We start from the raw sequence: 21,916 nt of genomic DNA, 5'->3' as shown, positions 1-21,916 counted from the left end.
TTGCCCAAGAATAGTATATGCCCGTGAACGCCAGAGCTTAGTTGATACCTTATCCCTGCAAGCCACGCGAGTTCAGCAAGGCAGACACGCAGCCTCCCAGTTGGCTGACTGTACTGATCCGAATACTTCGCCTCGTGTTTCGAATCACCAGGCACAAGTTGCTTTTTTCTGACATTAGGACGCCGAACCATTGGCCAGTGAGCACAGGAAGAGTCAGCATTCTTCACGCGTCTTTCGTGAGCTCCTGTTGTTTGGGATGGGCAGAGCTACGTGAGTCTGTTTCAGCTGTCACTTGAATATAGAAACATGGCGGCGAATCATGAAGAATTGCACTTGTCTTACTGAACCATCTCCTATCCTGCTATCTACGAGCCTGAGCCTGAGATATCCGTGGGACTTTCCGGGCCAGCGCTGGCGACGCCTATATAAGGAGAAGCAACTGCCCTAGACCGCAATCAACAACACATAGACAGGAACAGCAGAAACAGCCTATTTCTCAGAATGATATCACTTTTCAGTTACCTGACACTGGCTGTCTTGCCAGCAGCCACTTTGGCTCTTCCATACCCTTTCAACATTGCAGCACGCACCCCAGCCCAGCATAACCTGACCTCTACCAGCATTATCACCCAACTTGGCCCAATGCTGTCCTCTGACGCTGCAATCTACGCACACAACGACGACCGGTGGGAAAACGCAACGTCTCGCTGGCAGTCCTATTCCAGCCCTGATTTTACTGTTGTCGTGGAGGCTGGGACCGAAAGCGATGTGCCCGTTATTGTACGCATACTTGTCCTCATCATATTCAGCCTTCTAATTGTTTACAGGTCAAGTACGCCAATTCCTATGGTATTCCCTTCCTTGCAGTCAACACCGGCCACGGCGCCCCAAAGTCTCTGGGCACTCTGCGCAATGGTATCGAGATTTCCATGCGGCAGCTGAACGAGATCACCATCGCCCAAGACGGAGAATCCGCATTCTTCGGCGGCGGTGTCTACAGTGAGCAGGTTATCCGTACTCTCTGGGACGAAGGATATGTTGCTGGTAAGGACCCCCTTGTTCCATCTAAGCTACTTCACCTAACATATAATACAAAGGCACCGGCAGCTGCGCGTGCGTAGGCATTATCGGCCCAACCCTCGGCGGAGGCCACGGCCGGTACCAAGGCTTCTACGGGCTGATAATCGACATGTTGATTTCGATGAACGTGGTTCTGGCCGATGGGTCGACAGTGACTGTGTCTAATAGCTCACACCCAGACCTCTGGTGGGCGATGCGCGGTGCAGGACATAACTTTGGCATTGTGACCAGCTTCGAGGCTGATATCCACCCGCGCACGGTGGACGAGTGGTATATCCACCGGTTTGTCTTTACGCAGGATAAACTGGAGGCGGTGTTTGAGATTGTCAATGCGCAGCAGATGGATGAAGATGCCCCTGTGGAACTGATGAACTATGGCGTTTTTACCTGGAATGCGGAGTTTAGTACAACTGAGGTACGACCACCCATTTTATATGCTGAACTTGTACTGACTGAATAGCCCATCCTGGAATTCTTCATCCACTATGTCGGCACCGCCAACGACGCTGCCCCATTCCTAGAGCCATACGAAGCCCTCGACCCCGTCGTCTCAACCGGGCAGTACCACCCCTACCCCGATGTTCCCGATGCAACAGGCACAGGCGTCCATAGCCCCATGTGCCAGCACGGAAAGACCAACATGCAATTCCCCTTTGGGCTGCTCGAGCACAATATCACCGCGACCCGGCAGATCTACGATTACTTTGCGAATGTCACGGCCGCGCAGCCGGTGTATAACCAGTCGATCGTGGTCTTTGAGGCCTACTCGCTGCAGGGCGTGCAGGCTGTTGATCCGGCGGAGTCGGCGTTTCCGCATCGTGCGGATAGGTTTCTTTGGTGAGCCTACTTACTTCTAAATATATCTGAAAATGCTCTAACATAACACCAGTGATGTCTTGATTACCTACGATCCAGATAGTTCACTTGATAACCGGGCCATCGCTATCGGAAAGCAGATCTCTAGACTCTGGGCAGAGGGCCAGCCAGGGCAGGAGGAGCACATCTATGTCAACTACGCCTTTGGGGATGAGCCTCTGGAGCAGGTGTATGGCTATGAGCCGTGGCGGCTGGACAGACTGCGTGCTGCCAAGGCGAGATACGATCCGAATAATATCTTTCGGTACTATAACCCTCTTGTGAGGTCTACCTGAACAATGGCTATGTACGGTGGGTCGATCTAGGGCAGACCTGTTGGAGTATAGGAATTGTCACTCGTTTTGTCAGTTTATACAGATTGAATTAGATTATAGAGATTGTCAATTGATTGTTTGATATTGGTATCCCAGTTTCGCACAAGAGATCTACAGTCGCAGTGGCTTGGACTCAATGACATCAGACTCAGGCCAGCCTGTCTATATTAGAATGTCATACTACAAGGATCGGAGTCCGCAGCATGCAGCGGACGTCAGCACAGGCAGCCAAACTCCGATAGATGAATAGCGGCTCAGACACATTCGGCATATTCGACGCACCTATCCCGAAATACGCCTCTCGCCATTGATCAGCAAGCCGGACTCGTCCTTCCCAGTTAATTCCGCGAAACGTAGTATCGAACCCAATCGGCAGACAATGACGTCGCACTCTTCTGCCGTCGATTTGTGTTCGGATACCCTGTCCAGACACGACAGCGAGCGCCTGGGCAGTTATGATTCTGGTGAAGATCTCTCGACTGTGTCCGCGATAACCAGCTCTCTAGTCTCTCCCCAGGCTACAGGTTCCCCGTCGAGCCCTATGACAGCGAGCTGCCAGCCCGCCAACGCAAGCCCAATGCGAGCCAACCCCCCCGCCACCAGGGGCGCTGCACAGGAAACCACCGTCGCTTCTGTCGGGCCATACGTATTCCAGACATCCCGCCCTTCACTCACAAGATAACTAGCCAGTTCTGAAGAACAAGCCTCCCCAACCAGTACCAACAGCCGGACACTCCTCAGAGCCTCCGCCGGCCACATCGCCGCCAGAGTCGAAACGGTCGGGACATCCGATAGTGTATCATAATTCAGCCCATTCTCGGAAATTGTAATATCACGCAGTTTATAGCCTGTGGATCATCCAACAGATCTAGACAATTATTTATGGCCATACTGAATACTGGCCGGTATGTGTATCTGACTCTCTGACACTTACTAACTGGTTGTGCCGACAAATAGTGTAAACCCCCCTGAGCTGTGCACTTCTGAGTATCTACGGGCTCTGATACTATTTATTAATTACTAAAATTAGTTAGTTAAATAAAGTTAGTTAAGCAACAGGGCTAAGTCTAGCTTATAATTTTAGCTTTTAATAAAAGTTAATCTTATGTATTACCGGTATTCCAGGGGGTTAGGGTTTAAAAAACTGTAGCTTAACGACAGATGACCTTCCACTACCTATTTTTCATAGAGAATACGTCACTTTCTAGTTGCTATAAATGTAAAGTTGCTCTACAATCTACTGTTCTTACCACCGAAGTATACAGTCCCGTTGGCTTCCTAGAAATCAAGTGATCCATCACTACACCCAGCAAGCACAACTTGACTGGGTATATAGCCTTAAATAACAAGAGATCTTTTTAATCTCTTCTAGTATTACGTTCTTATAAAGGTTATCGCCCGGGAATTTAAGATTTGAAAGATATATCTTTGTGCACATTTAGACCCAGAAGCCGCATCCTAATAATAATATGAGGTCTACCCGTAAAGCCAGCCTATACGATACTCAACGCGGTTTTGTGTCTGGCTAATCATAGGAACCTAACGCATTGACGTTCCAAAGGGGCGAAAGGATCCGGAATGATGCCTGGAATGTGCTGTTGCCAGTTCGATTTTGGCCATCAGTGAGGATTCTCCTGTGTTTACTAACTTCCATTGGCCTTAGGAATGTTTCGTGCTGGCTTTTTGCGCGCGTCAATGAATGCTTGTGTAACTGATGTGGCATCAGCCGCCGAAATCAGGGTATATAGCTACAGCTGTGCCTTTACTGACAGCTCATAGTTCTCTAGCTGTATAGCTAATTGATCTGACAACATGCGCTTCTCAATTGGACTGGAAAGACTGGCAACCTTCGCTACTATATGGCCAGGAATAGTCGGTGCTCGGTCTATCCCTGACTCCAAATCTTACTCCGATGATAACTGGGATGTAAACCCAGAGAACATCATCACGCGCGATGTCTGCGTTCTCAGCAGCAGTGCCTCCGGTATATACACCGCTATCTGTCTGCAAGAGCTAGGCTAGAGTATTACTCTTGTTAAGAAGCAGGACTATCTCAACAGACACACAAGAATATACTATAACCCAGGTATAGGTGTAATAATTAACTATAGCGTGTGGGTGTATAAGAATAAGAATAAAGTAATAAACTTCTTTGCGTGTTTTAATATCTCCCTGACTATCCAGGATTTCTCATGCATTATCCAAGTGAGTTAGAGATATGATCTTTAAATAGGGCAGGCTGTCTCACTATCTAATAGGAATGCCACGGACGTGATAGTCTATTATATAGAGCAGCTGTTGAAGTATCCTTATCTTTTAAATAGATAGGATCTTCCTGACGCTGTCCTAGTAGATCTGCTGCTTTTATTCCGTGACTTTATTATAAAGTATAATCTCGAGACTGTGGTGGAGATACTGATCCTTTATACGCAGGGGCTTAGAGGGGATATCCTGGACTATCCTATAGTATATATCATAAAATACTCTAGTCTGGGTGTACTCAGTAGTATATAGGGCGGGTTCTTGACAACTGTAAATCATAATAATAGAGAGCTGTACGCGGCGGTACAGGCGGAGCTTAAAGAGGATGCCCTACTAAATAGCAGTCATAGGCATGCAGCGAGAAGTTATCGGTTCCAAGCAGCATCATATCCTGGTCCGCACTGCAACCGGCGTGAAGCTTATCAAAGCTAATAACCTAATCGTGACTATCCCGCCTATATGTCTAGTCGGCGTATGCTCTTGCAAACACACATACTTTCTTAATGATCGTCTGTTACAGCCTATTCCCAGCATTGCCACAACTGCCCGCCGGGCCTTCTCGAATAAACTGGCATGTAGCCATGAGATGAAACATCTTGCCTTTGAGCTCTCGAGCAGACCCGGTGGAAAGACACCATCCCACGAATCGACTGCGGGCAACTGCGGTTGACTTGCGCAGCAGCCGTGAATGATATCGTGGCCGCAGGTATGCAACACCGCTGGAATTAAACCATTCCATCTTGTCAGTGTCTGGATGACACGGAGAATGAAGGAGAGGCAAGGCAGCATTCTCAAATATTTAGACAGATGTCTCGCAACACTGTCGGGATTCACATAGCCAACGCGTCATCTAGCCCGGGACGGGCAAGCCCCAACCCGAAGTATGCAGGGGTGAAGCGTGGTCAGTGGTCACACCATATACAAGTATCACTTGCACATTTGAGCTGGAACGTATGAGTCCTCCAACAGCAGCCCTGGCGCGGCGGGGACCAGTTTAGCGATTATGTATTCCATAATGATTCTAAGCACTCATTAAGATTGACAATCCGGCATACTTATCAGCAGCAGAATCTGTTCAGGCTAACTCTGCCCGTCCTGTTGCCATTAATTCACTCGGCGGTCTCTCCGTCGTTTGCGTTCTCTGATTATCGCTTGACAGTTGCGAAACCGTGCCTATTGTCTCTGCCTGAGACAGGCGTGTGTGGTGAGGATCTCTAAGCCCAAATGTAGGAAGAGGCGCCATCGCATCCCCGGGCTGGTTTGTCGCAGTGATTTCGCGAATCTCTTTCCGGCGACTTCTCCGCCGATATATTATGAAGGCTCCTATCAAGAAAGATAGCAACAGTACACCAAGTGGCACGCCGACGCCAATTCCAACTTTACTCGCTTTTGAGAGACCGTGGCTAGCATTGGAAGTCGGGGTGGTTGCTGGTTCTGAACTAAGGTCGGTCGCTGAAGGCGTGGAGCTTTCTGTTTCTGTTTCTGTTTCTGTTTCTGTCGTGTTGGCGAAATTGTACGAGACGGGCGATGGATCACTGGTATATCTCTTCGATACCCCAAAGAGAGCGCTTGTGATGTTATTGCCATACGACTCGAGCTCAGCAGTGAATGGCTGCAGTTTGAATTTACAGCCACTCTCCACGTAGCCCTTGCGGGTCGCCGTCCACACGTAACTCTTGTTGTTGGTTGCTTCCTCTTAAGTCGATTGTCAGATCTCGTGAATCCTGCAGCAGACATCGGATGGGATGGAGACGGTACCTTGTAATATGCGGTTCCTCTTGCCACAGCTCTCGTAGAGCGAGATCACAGGAGCATCGACAGTCCAGGTTATGTTGACCAGATCTGCGACTATGAACTTGTTTTCGGCTTTTGTCGGAAACGTGAATTTTCCTGACATCCTGGGGACATCAAGGTGAATTTTCTTTTAGTAGCCGGGGCCATATGATAGTGAAACAGGGGGGCATGAGATGGTGGGAAATGTGTGTGTGGGAAACGTGTGTCGCAAAAGGGGGCATCCTGCTCTGCTATAACAGATGGTAGGTACTTTTGATCCGCTAAACAGAAGAGAGCGCACGCACTATCCGGATTCTGGAGTCAGTCACTACTCATGAGCCCTGTCTAGTGGCTGAAACCAATGCATTGCTGGTCACTGTGGATATAACGGATCATCACGAGCATGCTAGAACGATTCCGCTATAAATACAAGTACCTAGGATTCGTTCACTATTAGGAAGCAAGAGATTGTAAGCATAAACAGATGCACATCAGAATACCAGCTTGTTGAAGTTGTTGTGGCGACCATCGAGCAGCGACAGCAAGAATCCGTGGGCGAGACCCATACTCCGTCGTATCCACTTGGGACAGTGGGGGTATAGTTCCTGTACTTACATCATTGGCAGCTAGAATTCACGAACAGGTAAGGATCTGACTCCAACTCTCCGGTCGCTTCCGCAGAGCCCTTACCCTCGCACGCATTGCCCTAAAACCCTTTAGGCATGGATGGCGACGAATTCCTCGATGTTGGGGGAAATTGGATGGATCTACGCTATGCATCTTGATCCTTGGCTATCCACTTCCGCCGTGGTGTGGTCGAATTCCTAATTCGGATATCTCCTGCTCCTGCGCAACCCCGTGGAGGTATGTGGATGTCTCTTCGTTATTCTGAAGGACTGCCGAACAAGATTCCACGTTACGCTGTTCAAACAGCTTACAGCTCGACAGTGGCAGGAGTACGACCATATCTAGTCAACCAAGTTAACTAAATAATGACCTACCTAAAGGGAACAGGGCATCTAGATATTCTGAAGGGTTTGAAAATATAGAATAGACAAATGATATTAAGTTGTTGAAGCTATTATACTACGTATTACATTATAAACACCCTGTAGTGGTCCTCTTGAAGGCCACACCTGGAAAAACTAACGCTCTGATCCAGCCTTGCTACATATGCAGCTTTCTCCCAAGACGCCTACCTACCAATTTTGGCTTACTGCTACCACCTTTTTACTTTACAGCCTGAACCTCACCTAGATCAAGCTTGCTATTCTTATCCGTATCAAACCTGTGCAGATTAGTAACAGCATTCTTGCGAAACTCGTACATATGTATACTCACGAATAAAAATGGTCGATGTAGGATTGGTACAAGCTGGGCGATACTGGATGTGCGCGGCCCAGATGCTCAGTCACCCATGCAATATACTCGCCCAAATCCAAGTCGCCTGAACTGTCGTCGTCGACTGACTGGAACAGACTGTCGATTTTATCAGCCCGCTCCATTAAAAATGGTAGGTCTCGCTTCCTGGAGCTCGTGAGTTCGGCAATCTATTTGCGAATAAGGTTGGGATTCTGTCTCTAGAACCTTGTTGAACAAATAAGGATAAAACATACCACAATTGCAACAGAAGGCATCGCATGGGCCTTTTCCGCAGCAGGGAGTAGCCACGGTACCATCTCCGCAGATCCATTGGCCATTGCTGCTCAAGTAGTTTCCCCAGACATAGATAAAGAGCTCATACCAGTATTTTATAAAGAGGTCTGCCTTATAGCTCGCGACGAAGTAGTTTACTATTATTATATTATATATCCAGGAAATACTAATATTATAAGGCGATAAGGGATCCACAAGCTATAACTAGTAGATTTAGTCAAGAGAGCAGATAAAGATAATACTTATATCTATAAACATGCTGCTAAAGAGATAGAGGTATATACTACAGAGAAAGTCTATACTATAAGAACTTATATAATAGCTATTTATTATACCCTAGATAGATACCTCTAGGAGTATTTCAGGTAGGATAATCTTTGGTATATAATTAGATAAGTCTGGGATAGTATTAAGTATATAGATTATCTATAAGAGCCTGTAGATATAGTACTAGTTAATTATATTTCACTAGTACTATTTTAGTATTATCGCAATTCCGGCATACTAGTAAGCCCAGATATTTTTCTCTAATATTACCAGGTGGTGTTCAGAAAGAGAGGTAAGGATTGCTTCGTCGCTGCGGGTGTCAAGGGGCTCGGCGGGTTTGAGCTGGTCTTAGAGCTCTTTAGGGATTTGGTACTTTACGTGGGTGGACATGGTGTTGGCTATAGAATGTGATCAAGCGTAGCTGACTGTATAACGTGTGGAGGAACAGAGAGACTGACTTGATAAGCACTTATCCTCTAAACCTAGCTAAAAGGTCCCATCTTCGCCAATGTCCGCCTGGTTGCTCCTTTTGCAACCACAGTCTTCTCCGTAGGTATAGCCGAACAGGCGAACCATCGTCTTCCTAGTAAATTGCACTGCTGGACTTCAAAATTATGTCAATGGAACGCATAGCAAGTCTGTATTTAGCCAGACAAAACTCAATGATAGACAAGCTAAACTATCTACCTTCCTTGTGCTCCCTCACTGCAGATTAGATAGAACTTGGTGTAGTCAGTAACACGTACCGCCAGTCCCCCACCATAGTTACAGACTAAAAGCCATACCACTTGAGCCTCACTTCCAAATATTAGGTCTTGTTCTGACTCTGCCACCTCCTCCTGTGTCTCTTGCCTACTACGCGCAAAGCGAAAGCTCTCCGCGAGGCTCTTGGACCCCAACCACCCTGGTTTGTAGCAGCCATTCTACTGGTAGATGGGAGGACACGAGCCCACGGGCCTGACGCAGCCTAACACATCTCTGCAAATTAGAGCAGTCATTTCTGACAGGGGTCCGCGTCTTTCCTGGCTTCGCCAATTTTCATCCACACCGCTACCTACGCGGCTGCGTTATACCTCCCTTTTCTTTCTCCATGGCCCCCTTTCTCTTCCCAAGAGTATCTACTCATCCGGCGTTGCACAACATTCCCCCTTTCAGAAGAGCTTCTGCCCTGGACACAGATTTGACCAGACATGAACGATCCTCGCTTTGATGCGTATACAGTCTGCTGGGTGACAACCCTAGATTGCGAGCTTGTTGCAGCACGACTGTGCCTGGATAAGCAGCATGCGGCCCTCCCGACTGACCGGCAAGACCCCAACAAGTACATTCTCGGGGAGATGGGGATACATAACGTTGTTATTGTATTTGCCCCGCAGGGTCAATATGGGATGGTACCTGCCTCAAATACAGTTACCAACGCGAGTCGAACGTTCCGGCAGATTCGGTGCGTTCTGTTGGTAGGAATTGGCGGCGGAGCTCCCGGAAAACCCGACAAATGGAACTCGATGATGGATATACGTCTTGGGGATGTAGTCGTGTCATGTCCAGATAAGAAAGAAGGTAAGCATGGTCCGTGGTGGACGGTGAACAACCGTTTTTTTTTTTTTTTTTCCTTTTTTTTGCGACAAGGCTGATCTGTAGGGAAAGGTGGTATTGTGCACTATGACGGTATTCAAGTCGCAGCACACGTCAATAAACCGCCGACGTGGCTTCTTAACAACGTGAAAGAGCTCAATTCGGAACATACGTTGGGAATAAGCATGATGAATAAGTATATCGCCCAGGCCCAGCAGAAAATGGGACAACGGAAGACCCAACAGAGCTACCAGTTCCCTGGTATACAATACGATAGGCTATTCAGATCTGACTCTCTGCATGTTGGCGATGGAAGCTGTACAGGTTGTGACGAGAGTGCAATCGATTGGAGTCGTCTGGATAGAGACGAACCATGTGTCCACTTTGGGTTGATTGGATCGGGGGCGAGGTCATGCGGTCAGCAGAAATGCGCGATCACCTGCGAAATGAGCGAAACATCTTGTGTTTTGAAACGGAGGCTGCTGGGTTAATGGACAACTTCCCCTGTCTGGTAATAAGGGGGATATCTGACTATGCAGACAGCCACAAGAATGACTTCTGGCAAGGATATGCAGCCATCACTTCTGCTGCATATGCAAAAGACCTGCTTCGCGTCATGAACGGGGGGAATGTTCAAAACGTTGAGCCTGTGGTCGCGGTGATTGAGAGATGTAAGATGCTTGTCTCTGCATAAGAGGAGTTCCATAAACTGTCACTGACCTCGGCTTTCTGTCTTGCTTTTGTTTGTTTTTCGACATTTAGTTTCTCAAGCCGTAGCATCAATCGAAGACAATGTATCTGCAATGAGAACAATCCACGACAAGGAGAAGAAGGACAAGATCCTGAGTTGGCTCTCTCCACTGACACACAGCGACGAGCAGACTGCGCACATGGACAAGAGGGCCGCCAACACTGGCAAATGGTTTTTAGAGTTAACTGAATTCCAAGAACTGGTCAATGGCTCCAACGTCACCGTCTACTGCCATGGGATTCCTGGGGGTGGCAAAAGCAGCCTGGTCTCTCTGGCCATCGATTACCTCTACAAGCTTCGGCGCCAGCGCGAGGGGCTGGGCATTGCGTATCTGTTTTTCAGTTTTGATCGCGGGACTATGCAGTCTCTGCCTAACCTAATCGCGGCTCTAGCAAAACAGTTTGCGATGCAGTTCCCTAGCCTGCCCCAGGTTGTCGAGGAGTTTTACGAGACGCACTCTAGCCAACAACGCCGTCCATCCATCCGAGAACTGATTCTATTGTTAAAGCAGTTGATCAATGGGTTCAAGACTAGCATTATCGTTCTCGATGCCCTTGACGAATGCATGGATTCCAGTGAAACCCTGGGCAAGTTTATGCAAATCCTCTTCCAGCTGCAGAATGAGAATAAGGAGATGGCAACGAATATTCTAGCCACTTCGAGGATTAATCATAATATCAAGACTCTGTTCAACAAGTCTCCCTACATCATCGAGATCCGTGCACGGGACGATGATCTTAGGGAATATCTTGACGCCGAACTAGAGACTGTCCAGCAGGATAAGCTTGACGGAGGTTTGCGGGAACAAGCTCGCGATAATATAATCCGTGCATCTGATGGAATGCAAGTTAGTCACTGCAGTTGTTAGTCTGTTCCACTCCAGCTGACAAGTTATTCCCTCCCTAGGTTCCTCGTTGCGCGGCTCTCTGTGAACCACGTTCGGACACTGCCCACGAAAGGACACATCCGGGATGCAATCAATAACCTATCCCACGGTCTACACGAGCTGGACCACTTATATTCCGCCGCTTTACGGAGGTTGGAGAACAAAGGGGAGCATACACGAGAGCTGGCGAAGCACATTCTGGCTTGGATTGTACACGTGAAAAGGCCTCTTGTGACCGAGGAGCTTCAGCACGCCCTTGCGATACGACCAGGAACCAACGCACTGGACAGAGAGCTTATCAGTGACTATTTTTCAAATATTGGGCATCTGCAATCGGTATGCGAAGGGCTGGTGGAGGTTGACAAGCACAATAACATCCGCCTGGCACATCACACGACATATGAATACTTTGGACGACTACAAGCCGACTGGATAACAACCGCCGAATCTCACGTCGCCAGGATGTGTTTAACGTACCTGTCATATGAAATATTTGGCAGAGACGTTGGTTCAGCCGAGTTGGACGGCAGAGCTCAGCTGATTGAATATCCATTCTATCAGTATTCCGCCCAGTACTGGGGGTATCATATCCGGAATGCTGCCCTGGATGGCAGTGACCTCGTCCTAAGCTTCCTCACAAACAAGAATAAATTTCGAACTAGCTGCGAGGCCATGTTAAGCCTCAAACACCCATTCCACGACGAGGAAATCGATGAGCTTGGACTGAGAGACGCTCCGGCACTCCATGTAGCGGCATGGTTTGGGCTCGAAGGGTCACTTCAACGCCTGATTAGTCTGGGGAGTGATCCAAATACCAAGGACTGGCGAGGAGGCACGCCACTTATTTGGGCGGCCATTGGTTCGCAGCAGTCCACTTTTAGCTCGTTACTGGGCAATGACCAAGTTGATGTAAACGCCTGCAATCTTGATGGGGCAACAGCATTGCACGAGGCAGTCAGCCAGGGACAAGAGAGTATGGTTCAGCTCTTGGTTGAAAGGAGCGATATCAATGTGAACCAAAGAGACATGTTCCAGGCCACGCCTCTTCATCTAGCTTGCATGCACAATCAGGTCGCAGTTGCCAGGATCATAGCGTCATCTGGCAAGGCAGCCCTAAACCTGCGGGATTGCGATGGCTGGACACCCTTGTTCTTGTCTGTCAGCAACAACGACGCCGACACGGCCAACGTGATTATTGAAGCTGGGGGCACCGAGATAAATTTCAGGGATGCGCACGGCCTACCGCCGCTTGTGGAGGCAGCGTATCGATGTTCAAATCTGGTCTTTGACCTGTTACTAAAAGTGGATGGAGTCGACGTTAATTTCGCAAGTGCCCGTAGTGGCACAGCATTGTATGCCGCAGCGATGCTTGGGCGTGAATATATTGTCACCCGTCTTCTAAATATGCCGGGAATTGATGTAAATCCAAGCGAGGAGATATTGATGACACCATTGATCGTGGCAATATTGATGGGCCATGTTCCCATCGTCAGGTTACTCCTGGATACCGGGAAGATTGATGTGAATGACACTAGCTGTTCTATCAGAACACCTCTTATGCGCGCGGCAGCTGCAGGACAAGAAATAATTACTCGGCTCCTATTACAGGAATACCACGCGGACGCTACGAGGCAGAGCACGGATGGGGCCACGGCACAGACAGTAGCAAGATTGCATGGCCACCTCTCTATTGCGAATATGTTGGAAGATTGGATTCAGAGCACTCGCCGGCCCAGAACGCCTGCCAATGGTGCTCATTTAACAGGCCGACTTGATAATATAGATGAGGAACATCGCTCCTCCGGGCCGGAAACCTACGAAGAAAGGAATGATATAAGCCAAGCTACGTCGCTTTGTCCTATTCAGAAACCGGATCTGACCTGGGAGCTTGTAAGGGCTATATTAAAAGGCAATACAGAAGATCTTGAGGTTCTCCTTAACCAGGGAGTAGGAGTGGACTATTCAATTGATGCACACGGAACCACTTTGCTCATGTTAGCCATCATAGCCAACCAGGCAGCGGTGGCTATTATCCTCCTCGAAAACCATGCAGATCCGAATATCACGGATTCCCGAGGGACAAGTCCACTGCATTTTGCTCTCAACACGAGAAACACGCAGCTGGCCCAGATCTTACTGAAGTACGGTGCCGACCCCAATGCGCGCCATGGCATGGGTCTGACACCACTAGCAGCTGCAATCGACTTTGAAAGCGCCCAAATGGTGACTTGCCTACTGGATAGCGGCGCCGATCCGTACGAGTGCGTGTTTCCAGGGCTCCCCCTCTTGGCTTTTGCTATAATGTTGAAAAATGAAGAAGTTGCCATGGCACTCCTCTCCCATGATCTGGTGGACCTTGGACTCCGAAACGAGCTGAATATAAGCCTTGCTGTGCTGGCATTGAAACAACGACGTGGCCCAGTTTTTAAGAAGATTTTCCGCGCATTATGTTCCTCGGGCGAAGGGCAGGTGGTATGAATGTACGTACGGCTGCTCGGATCTGCCACTTCAGGGATCATTGGCCTTGCATTGCTTACCTTGTATTTGCCCCCACAATGTATATTAGACGGCGCCTTGACATGACTCTGTCCCACTTGCCGATTTGACTCGTGGGACACGATAGGTAACCCTACGAAAAGTACATTCACGCGGCTCTATATTCGTACCTGTCTTTGGTTCCCTCTCACGCCCTCCTCAAACCAGATGTTCGTCCAAGCTCCCACCTTCGATTTCTGTTCTTGTTGGACACCCAAAACCACAGAGGAATCAGAGGAACCCTGCCATCTTATCATTTCTCATACTTAACAGTAGCTATATTATATATATATACCTGTAAAATAAGAACTACAGTACACACTATACTACTGTTAAATAATACTAATACTATTCGACCAACAGGCGAACAGGCTACTGCGCTTATTACTCTTAAACATTTCAAGTGCGCACTTAGCGGTGCCCCGTGCTCCAGCGTGGTCATACTTTAGCTGGAGATAGCGAAGCAACGCAGGCCGCTGGACAACAAGAAGGTGCCTCAAGCCTCGCACAACTGAAGCGGCATTATTGAGCCGGGAGTCGCTCCCCTGGCAGAAGAAATAGGACAAGATGGGCCGCGACATTTCCGTTGCCGGCAAAGCTACGTCTTCACCCGCTGGGAGCTGTACAGCCACATGGTTCAATGATCAATCACGGATCAGGAGACATCCAATCAAACGTGCCGACAGTCAGTTGAGCGGCCAGTCAATAATAGATTCATAGAGATGCCGCAATCCAACGGCTTAGAAAAATAATCGCGCAAGCTCCGCTCTGCTTGTGATACCTGCTACCTCGAAGACATAGGTGCTCTTGCAGGGTATGCTGGTACCTCATATTATCCACTATTTGGTTACTTCCAGTACATACGACCACAGGGTGTGGAAAACAGGGCTTCCCGTCCGCTCAGCCGTACTTAAGCCACACGCCGGCTGGTTAGTAGTATGGTGGGTGACCACATGCGAATCCCAGCTGTTGTATGTTTTTTTTTTTAATTATTTATTATTTATTCTTTACTCAGTGTTGTTTTGGTGGTAGGCTGGCTGGTAGCACAGACTTGGCGAGTGTAAAGCGGGACCTTGTTAGGGTTTGTATGATTTAAAGGTAACCGCGTAGGGCTTCGGAGTTATTGATTCAGATAGAGCACAAAGACGAGCCCACTAACTTGCCATGGCATTATCCAGCAGGATTAAATCAGGACATCTTGCTTCCCCTTTAAAATTTGCCCTCGAATTTCTAAAGGCCATCTCCAATTGCAAAGTCCGGTTCCGCTACATCGCGCCGGGGATTCGATTCCCTACAGTCTCTGAATCCCTAAGTTGGCCAATAACTAACTAACTGACTTTACTAGTTCGACACATAATCACCGGCGACGTCCACTATTCTGGAGCATCAGTGTCGACTTTATTACCTTTTAGTATTGGGGGTACGGATGGTGATAGTCTAACGGGGTGCCGTTGGAGTAAGCTCCTATATAGATAAAGACCCAGAGTCTCGTGATAACTACAAGGCTCTATACCAGGGCAGAATAATACATAGAACTACGAACTTTTATTTAGTATAGGTAGAACAGGTACTGAATAGCTGGGCTGATCGGATGAAGAAGAGGGATTGCGAGGCCAACGAGGATGGGGTCGCGGTCGGGATTGAAAAGTTCAGAGAAGCTAACACGGAGCATTGGCAGAAGTATTATATTCCACCGTCATGGTAGGTTGGATATCTCGAGACTCGAAATTATACGTAGTGCCCAACCAGGGCTGTTAGGTATAGACGTGCATAACATAACCTGACCCCTACGGTAGGACTACCTTGCCGGCCATTCATGGCAAATGTGTCATGTCCTATGTCAGTGTCGGTGGCAGAATCAAATTATAGAGAAAATGCATGTACGGCTTTCTTTGCCTGTCCTCCGAGGAATTGTGGTAGTTAGATGGGCGGCGACGTGCTATATCTATACTTCTAAAGGAGATATTAAATGTATATTTAATAAACTTTCAATATCTGAAGCAAGTGCTTCCCAAGTCTAGAAAAACCCCGGCTGTTCTCGACTAGGAAGCATAGCAGATTGGGTATATGTTAGGGGCAAGGCCCGGAACGAGCTGGTTGCGTACTAGATACACGATGGAATAGCTAAAGAATTAAGATACATGGCTGACAGGGACGGACACGTAGAATATATTATAGCTAACTGTTTCGTGCTTATATTACTTTAGTCAATCTATTATTAGTACTATTTCTCTAATATTTATTTTCTATACTAACTATATACTGAGAACTCCGGTGTATCCCGCATTATACTCTGTAGAATAATATCCATTAATAAATCTAAATCTAAATCAATCAGGGAATCTAAATTAATAATATCCTACTTCTGGGCGAAGAATAACTGTATATAAGACCCTGAAGACCCTGCTGAGTATAAAGATAAGGCTATTACAGCACTTACTCTTAGGTTTTATAATAAATAACTCTTTTCTCTTGTTCTTCAGCTTTATTAATTTCAGTTATAGAGTTATTTTAGAGGATTAGTCCACGCAAGCTGTGTTTTAGACATTGTTACTGTGGTCGCTTTTAACGTAATGACAGTGTTACATAGGGAGCGAGATGCGCAGTGGTCGCCAAGGGATCGGCTGTGGTTATCGGAGAGAAAAACAAACACACAGCAGGAGAGATGCAATTGGAAATATAGACATGCAATAGACGATGAGAGAGAGAGAGAGGAGGAAAGTCGTGTGAGGAACAGGATCGACTAAATCGAGTCCGATAAGCTCAGAACTGGCCATCGCCCAACATCCATGTTATACTCTGCCCCATGCACGAATCTATCAAGGATCGGAGCTCCGGTACCTCACGGACTCCGGACAGACTGGTGCCTATTGTCAGGGTACTAGAGCCTTGTGCTATAAAAGTATCTGGAAATAGACCTCTAACACCATCAATTAAACCTTCAACCAACTCACAATGGCCAACGCAAACGACATCTACGCAACCCCCGGCCCCTTCACCAAATTCCCTGGTGAAGGACTCCCTGATATCAGGCGGTTCATCACAACCCACAATGCCCAGGGCGAGGGCATCTTCCTCCCAACCGACAACGGCGACCATCAAGCCCTGATGGCCAACGGCCGGGGCGTCCAAAACATCATCTATAGCACCCACGGCGACGCAGTAGACCTTAACGACGAGGCGGACCTTGCATTCGCAAGAGATAACGCGGTTAGCCTCCTCTCTTTCTACCTTCACCTGCTTTCTCAGTACTTACCTTCCAGCCCGGCCTGCACGTCCCCGGCGGAACACTCCTGCGTATGATCGACTTCGGACCGGGCGTGGAATCGCCCCTGCACCGCGCGATGTCGGTAGACTACGGGACTGTAATTGAAGGCGAGTTCGAGGTTGAGTTGGACAGTGGCGAGAAGCGGATCATGCGTCGGGGTGATGTGCTGGTTCAGCGCGCGACTGTGCATAGATGGCGCAATGTCTCGCCTGATCGACCGGGAAGGATGCTTTTTGTCTTGCTGGATTGTAAACCGCTGAAGCCGATTAATGGGAGGGAGATTAAGGTCGAGCTGAATGAGTTGCAGGCGGATTTTCCGGATAATCTTTAGGGGGAGTATTAGAACTAGGATGGTTCTGTATATGGGAGATTGAATATATTACGATGATTTTATAGACAGTTCTGGTAATATTTATATGAGAATGCTAATGGCAGCCTTGATGGTAGCCTTAACTCCTAAATGCAGACTTAACAACAATGATAAACGCTCCTAAAATAATAAAAAACATTTAAAAATACTCAATACTCCGTGCGAATATCAGGGTCAACCTCCTTCAAGACTGCAACAATCTCCTTCCACAGCTTCTCTCGTGCCAGCACCAAGTCCGGCGCAGACACCATATTACCAGGACTGTCAATATTAGCATCATCCAACAATATCAAATAGAAAACGTACTCTCTAATAACCTGGTCCTCGAGCCACTGCCCATGACTCTCTGCTCCCTGCGTCACACCATGAACAAGCGTTTTGCTGCCCTCCTCGATCGTCCTCGCAACAACAGCCTGCACAATCTTGATCATGAACGGGATATTCTCCTCCCTCGACAGCAGATTCGACTTGCAGAATCCAGGAGCGACACAGTTCACAATAACAAGCGGATCCCCATTCTCGTCTCGCGGGACCAGTCGCGCCAGCTCCTTGGTGATATAAATGTCCAGCAGCTTCGTGATCGCATAGCGCTCTGTCGGACCAGCCAGAGCCTGGGACTTTTTCCACTCGTCGTGACTATTCAGCGCTTTGAGGATATTGTCAGCGTCGCGCTCGGGGAATCGCGCATTCTTGTGGATGTCGCTCGCAAGGAGCGTCAAGTGTGGCTGCGACGCAGGGTCTTGCTCTTTCGCTTGAAGCAGCAGCGGCAATAACTCCAGACTCAGAAGTGCGGTCGATAAATCGTTGACTTGTAGTCCTCGTTCCCATCCATCTCCTGTCGTCGCCCATTCTACCGATGCAAGACCTGCGTTCATGATTGCAAAGTCCAACCGGCCACCGGAGGCAACGTATTCACGCGCCCTGGCGGCGAAGGCCTTGACGCTAGCGAATGATTCCAGATCGATAGGCCACACGTGTACTCGGGAATCTCCGGCGACGATACCTGATGCGATATCCTTCTTTGCTTCAGCGCCCTTTGAAACACAGCGCACACCCAGAATGACATTGGCACCGAGGGTTAGGGCATGGCGGGCGGCTTCGCGACCCAGGCCAGTGTTTGCCCCGGTAATAAGGATAGTTTTTCCATTAAGAGCAGAGAATGGAGGGAGAGTAAGTCTTGTAAAGAAGCGGCTGTAGATGGCGCCCATGATGTCGGTCAGTGTCAGATAGATGTAGGAGGCTGAGTCTAACCGATATTAAATGCTTATAAGGTTGAAGCACGGTGCAATAAACCTCCCGGCGGACGAACATCCATCCGCTGTGACAAAGAGTGAATAAGAATAGCAATTCTGCTGCGGTGAGCCTGGTGAGACTTGTGTAACCCCCTGTGCAAGCTAACTCCGGCTGGTCCGTGGTTTGCCAGAGTATCCTCGTCATCTTAGGCTGAATGAGCCTGATCTACGTCTTATCAACCAGGATCAATACAGTTTCAGCCAGTCTGATGTGGGCTTGGGCTTGGGCTTAGGCTTATCTCTTTGTTTCGAACCAGACTTGACTTCCGTGGCCCTCCGGCACCAAGCTGACTACCTGATGCTTTGTTTGCTGCTTATGACTTGGCTGTGAATGGCAAGTGAAGTACTGGTGTTACTCCGTCCTGATTCCAGGGGACTGTAGGCAAATGGCTGAAACAGCGTGGTATTAAAAGGCTTCGATAAAGCAGCCGTGCCCTCTGCCAGCAGCAGTTGCGAAGGTCCATACTGTTAGTTTATTTGTTTGCTACAATGTCATCTACTGAAGTCATTCCGTCTTTTCCCTCGCAGACTCTCTCTCTGGGCGTGGAAAATAAAGAAGAACATAGCTCAACAGAGGCAATCCATCGCACCCTGAGCGTTACGCAGCCACCACGAGATGTCCATGGCGTTGCCTGGGTGCTTGTCGGTAAGTACAATTCATATATGTAGATACATGGCTAACCTGTTCAGTACTTTCGGTGTTTTCCTGCGTCTTCCTGTTTGCCCTAGACAACACTATAGTGGCCGATGTGCAGCCGGCAATCATCAATGAATTTGGCGACCTCACGATGCTGCCCTGGCTGTCAGTGGCCTTTCTACTTGGAGCTGCTAGTACACTGCTTGTTTGGTAAGAATCCCTTTCTCATTCTAGTATTGTCTAACGTAACTAGGAGCAAAGGATACGGCCAGTTCAACTGCAAGTGGCTGTATATCATCACCACCGCCATCTTCGAGGTCGGCTCAGCAGTGTGCGGTGCTGCGCCTAATATGAGCAGTCTCATTATCGGACGTGCCATATGCGGTCTCGGTGGCGCTGGCATGTATCTCGGCGTGATGACGATTCTGTCGATGCTCACTTCGCCAACGGAGCGGTCTATCTATATGGGACTGACTGGCATGGTCTGGGGGACCGGCACTGTGTAAGTATACTTATTCAGTATTATTTAGTTATTTGAGCCAATTTATTGTTCAAACCTAACTGTCTAGGCTTGGTCCCATCATCGGTGGCGCCTTCACCGACAGTCCAGCAACATGGCGCTGGGCCTTCTATATCAACCTCTGCATCGGCGGCCTCTTCGCCCCAGTATTCTTCTTCATGATCCCCAGCATCGACCCCCGGCCTGGCGCATCAGTCAAAGAACGCCTTGCCGAAATCGACTGGCTCGGCCCTGTTATCTTCATCGGCGCCTACGTCTCCGGCATCATGGCCATCTCCTTCGGCGGCGTGCTCTACCCCTGGAACGACAGCCGCATTATCGGCATGTTCGTCTGCTCTGGCGTCCTGTTCACTCTATTCTTCCTCCAGCAGGGCTTCACCGTATTCACCACCTACAGCGCCCGCATCTTCCCCATGCAGTACCTCAAAAGCAAAGAGATGGTCCTCCTCTTCATCGAAACTGCCGCCGCGGGGACATCCTGCTTCGTGCCCATCTACTTCATCCCGCTCTTCTTCCAGTTCGTGCGAGGCGACACCGCCCTCGATGCCGGGGTTCGTCTTCTCCCGTTCATCGTCCCGCTAGTTGTGTGTAATCTCGTCAACGGCCTCGCCATGTCCGCAATGGGCTACTACATGCCCTGGTACCTCCTCGGCGGAGTCCTAGTCATAGTCGGCGGAGTCCTCCTACGGATTACAGAGCTCTCAACAAGCCAAGCCCAGATCTACGGAGCTCTCGTCGTAGGCGGGATAGGCACAGGCGTGTTCTCCCAAGCCGGATTCGCCGTCGCACAGTCTCTTGTCCCTGCTAACGAGATCCCCATGGCTGTTGGATTCATCACATGCGCACAAGTCGGCGGTTCAGCCATCGCGCTCTCAATTGCCAATACGGTGTTTCTGAACCGTGCAACTACCCAGGCTGCTGCGTTGCTTCCCGGTGTGAGTGCGGACGGGATCCAGGCGTTGATATCGGGGGCGAATCATGCGCTTCTGGACTCTTTAGATGAGGCGCTTAGGTCGGATGTGCTTAGTGCTATTGTACGTGCCATTACGGATGCGTTTGTGCTGGATCTGACGGCAGGGTGTGTTGCGGTTGTGCTGGCGGTGTTTCTGAGGAGGACGAAGATTAGTTTCAATTCTGCTGCTATTGGGGGGATGTAACTGTGTAGCTGGATGTATGTCAGAGTGTCGATCAAAGCTATAGATAACTTAGGCCAGCTGCAGATGACCACATGGCAGGGGTATAGCGTATATCAAGTCAAGTATGCTTGTTGAATATCATATATCGGACTGTTTTTGCTTATTGCTCCTGCACTGAAGACACCGACGTCCTACCACTCCCTGTAATTGTAGGCCGATTGATAGCCCCTCGCGTTCTATACTCTGGTCCCTCTATTGGACTTATTGACGATCTCTCCATCGAGCTGCTATAGGCTGTAGAACGCCATCCCGACCTCCAGGTCACACCAAACAACCCGCCAGTCTCTTCACCGCTGGATTGCTGCAGCCTAGATTGCAACAATCATCTATCTTCATACAAACAGGACCGTAAGCCTCAATCGATATGCTATCTTCAGACTCTGCTCTGGACGGATTGGCAACCCTGAATAAGGCCAGCCGCTGCTTCCTCAGGATTGACGACCTCCTGCAGTCAGCGCCCATCGCGGAGGTGAATTACTGGTCGTCCGGCCTATTTGTCTTACTGGCGAGGCTCAGCGTAATCAGAGCCCCGCGTCCGTGATGGAGTACTTGAAGCTATGGCGATCCGTGAGAGTTGGCGCTGTTCAAGCTCCGTCTCACTGTCAGCCGCCACAGCTCTGGCAGCTATACTATATATTATACTTTCTAGCCATAGATA

At 48.8% G+C, this 21,916-nt stretch overlaps 9 protein-coding genes across 9 annotated transcripts; 5 read left to right on the top strand and 4 right to left on the bottom strand.

Annotated features, from left to right (window-relative positions):
* Nucleotides 1-501: 501 nt before the first annotated feature.
* ASPVEDRAFT_86246 (putative FAD-dependent oxygenase) lies at nucleotides 502-2,231 on the top strand (the record flags this gene model as incomplete). The annotated part of the gene is made up of 5 exons (XM_040817811.1): nucleotides 502-780; nucleotides 828-1,044; nucleotides 1,098-1,495; nucleotides 1,541-1,917; nucleotides 1,970-2,231. 5 exons carry the CDS (start codon nucleotides 502-504, stop codon nucleotides 2,229-2,231), a joined length of 1,533 nt encoding a protein of 510 aa, XP_040670629.1.
* Nucleotides 2,232-4,070: 1,839 nt separating this feature from the next.
* On the top strand, nucleotides 4,071-4,357 carry ASPVEDRAFT_44409 (uncharacterized protein; the record flags this gene model as incomplete). The annotated part of the gene is made up of 1 exon (XM_040813042.1): nucleotides 4,071-4,357. A coding segment is annotated over exon 1 (205 nt), but the record flags the coding sequence as incomplete, so codon positions are not given.
* Nucleotides 4,358-4,723: 366 nt separating this feature from the next.
* Nucleotides 4,724-5,528, bottom strand: ASPVEDRAFT_820461 (uncharacterized protein). Its single transcript, XM_040817127.1, has one exon. It carries the CDS (start codon nucleotides 5,319-5,321, stop codon nucleotides 4,917-4,919), a length of 405 nt encoding a protein of 134 aa, XP_040670627.1. The 5' UTR covers nucleotides 5,322-5,528; the 3' UTR covers nucleotides 4,724-4,916.
* Nucleotides 5,529-5,607: 79 nt separating this feature from the next.
* Nucleotides 5,608-6,429, bottom strand: ASPVEDRAFT_86245 (uncharacterized protein; the record flags this gene model as incomplete). The annotated part of the gene is made up of 2 exons (XM_040817810.1): nucleotides 5,608-6,227; nucleotides 6,291-6,429. 2 exons carry the CDS (start codon nucleotides 6,427-6,429, stop codon nucleotides 5,608-5,610), a joined length of 759 nt encoding a protein of 252 aa, XP_040670626.1.
* A 1,106-nt stretch (nucleotides 6,430-7,535) lies between these two features.
* Nucleotides 7,536-8,005, bottom strand: ASPVEDRAFT_31294 (uncharacterized protein; the record flags this gene model as incomplete). The annotated part of the gene is made up of 3 exons (XM_040810456.1): nucleotides 7,536-7,593; nucleotides 7,647-7,855; nucleotides 7,922-8,005. 3 exons carry the CDS (start codon nucleotides 8,003-8,005, stop codon nucleotides 7,536-7,538), a joined length of 351 nt encoding a protein of 116 aa, XP_040670625.1.
* A 1,904-nt stretch (nucleotides 8,006-9,909) lies between these two features.
* Nucleotides 9,910-14,073, top strand: ASPVEDRAFT_820446 (uncharacterized protein). The gene is made up of 3 exons (XM_040817126.1): nucleotides 9,910-10,474; nucleotides 10,566-11,397; nucleotides 11,461-14,073. Exons 1-3 carry the CDS (start codon nucleotides 10,177-10,179, stop codon nucleotides 13,916-13,918), a joined length of 3,588 nt encoding a protein of 1,195 aa, XP_040670624.1. The 5' UTR covers nucleotides 9,910-10,176; the 3' UTR covers nucleotides 13,919-14,073.
* Nucleotides 14,074-16,846: 2,773 nt separating this feature from the next.
* Nucleotides 16,847-17,574, top strand: ASPVEDRAFT_74329 (cupin domain-containing protein; the record flags this gene model as incomplete). The annotated part of the gene is made up of 2 exons (XM_040816249.1): nucleotides 16,847-17,185; nucleotides 17,239-17,574. The coding sequence occupies exons 1-2, from the start codon at nucleotides 16,931-16,933 to the stop codon at nucleotides 17,572-17,574; spliced, it is 591 nt and encodes a 196-aa protein (XP_040670623.1). The 5' UTR covers nucleotides 16,847-16,930.
* A 33-nt stretch (nucleotides 17,575-17,607) lies between these two features.
* Nucleotides 17,608-18,854, bottom strand: ASPVEDRAFT_44406 (uncharacterized protein). Its single transcript, XM_040813041.1, has 2 exons — nucleotides 17,920-18,854; nucleotides 17,608-17,874 (listed from the first exon to the last, which is right to left on the bottom strand). The coding sequence occupies exons 1-2, from the start codon at nucleotides 18,819-18,821 to the stop codon at nucleotides 17,763-17,765; spliced, it is 1,014 nt and encodes a 337-aa protein (XP_040670622.1). The 5' UTR covers nucleotides 18,822-18,854; the 3' UTR covers nucleotides 17,608-17,762.
* Nucleotides 18,855-19,011: 157 nt separating this feature from the next.
* Nucleotides 19,012-21,219, top strand: ASPVEDRAFT_153183 (uncharacterized protein; the record flags this gene model as incomplete). Its single annotated transcript, XM_040808341.1, has 4 exons — nucleotides 19,012-19,551; nucleotides 19,596-19,752; nucleotides 19,796-20,044; nucleotides 20,112-21,219. Exons 1-4 carry the CDS (start codon nucleotides 19,395-19,397, stop codon nucleotides 21,217-21,219), a joined length of 1,671 nt encoding a protein of 556 aa, XP_040670621.1. The 5' UTR covers nucleotides 19,012-19,394.
* Nucleotides 21,220-21,916: the final 697 nt, after the last annotated feature.

This window comes from Aspergillus versicolor (genome assembly GCF_001890125.1).
Source record: "Aspergillus versicolor CBS 583.65 unplaced genomic scaffold ASPVEscaffold_8, whole genome shotgun sequence".
In the NCBI taxonomy this organism is placed as follows: Eukaryota; Fungi; Ascomycota; class Eurotiomycetes; order Eurotiales; family Aspergillaceae; genus Aspergillus; species Aspergillus versicolor.
The sequence above is the reverse complement of the archived record's forward strand: the minus strand, read 5'-3'. Positions and strand labels throughout refer to the sequence as shown.

Bases quoted from the DNA above. Each gene is read 5' to 3' on its own strand.
- ASPVEDRAFT_820461 (XM_040817127.1), bottom strand. From the start codon at position 5,321: ATGCTGCCTTGCCTCTCCTTCATTCTCCGTGTCATCCAGACACTGACA.
- ASPVEDRAFT_820446 (XM_040817126.1), top strand. From the start codon at position 10,177: ATGTGTCCACTTTGGGTTGATTGGATCGGGGGCGAGGTCATGCGGTCA. The intron at 10,475-10,565 runs GTAAGATGCTTG...TTCGACATTTAG, and splicing joins GGTCGCGGTGATTGAGAGAT to TTTCTCAAGCCGTAGCATCA. The intron at 11,398-11,460 runs GCAAGTTAGTCA...TTCCCTCCCTAG, and splicing joins ATCCGTGCATCTGATGGAAT to GTTCCTCGTTGCGCGGCTCT.
- ASPVEDRAFT_44406 (XM_040813041.1), bottom strand. From the start codon at position 18,821: ATGGGCGCCATCTACAGCCGCTTCTTTACAAGACTTACTCTCCCTCCA. The intron at 17,875-17,919 runs GTACGTTTTCTA...TAATATTGACAG, and splicing joins GAGGACCAGGTTATTAGAGA to TCCTGGTAATATGGTGTCTG.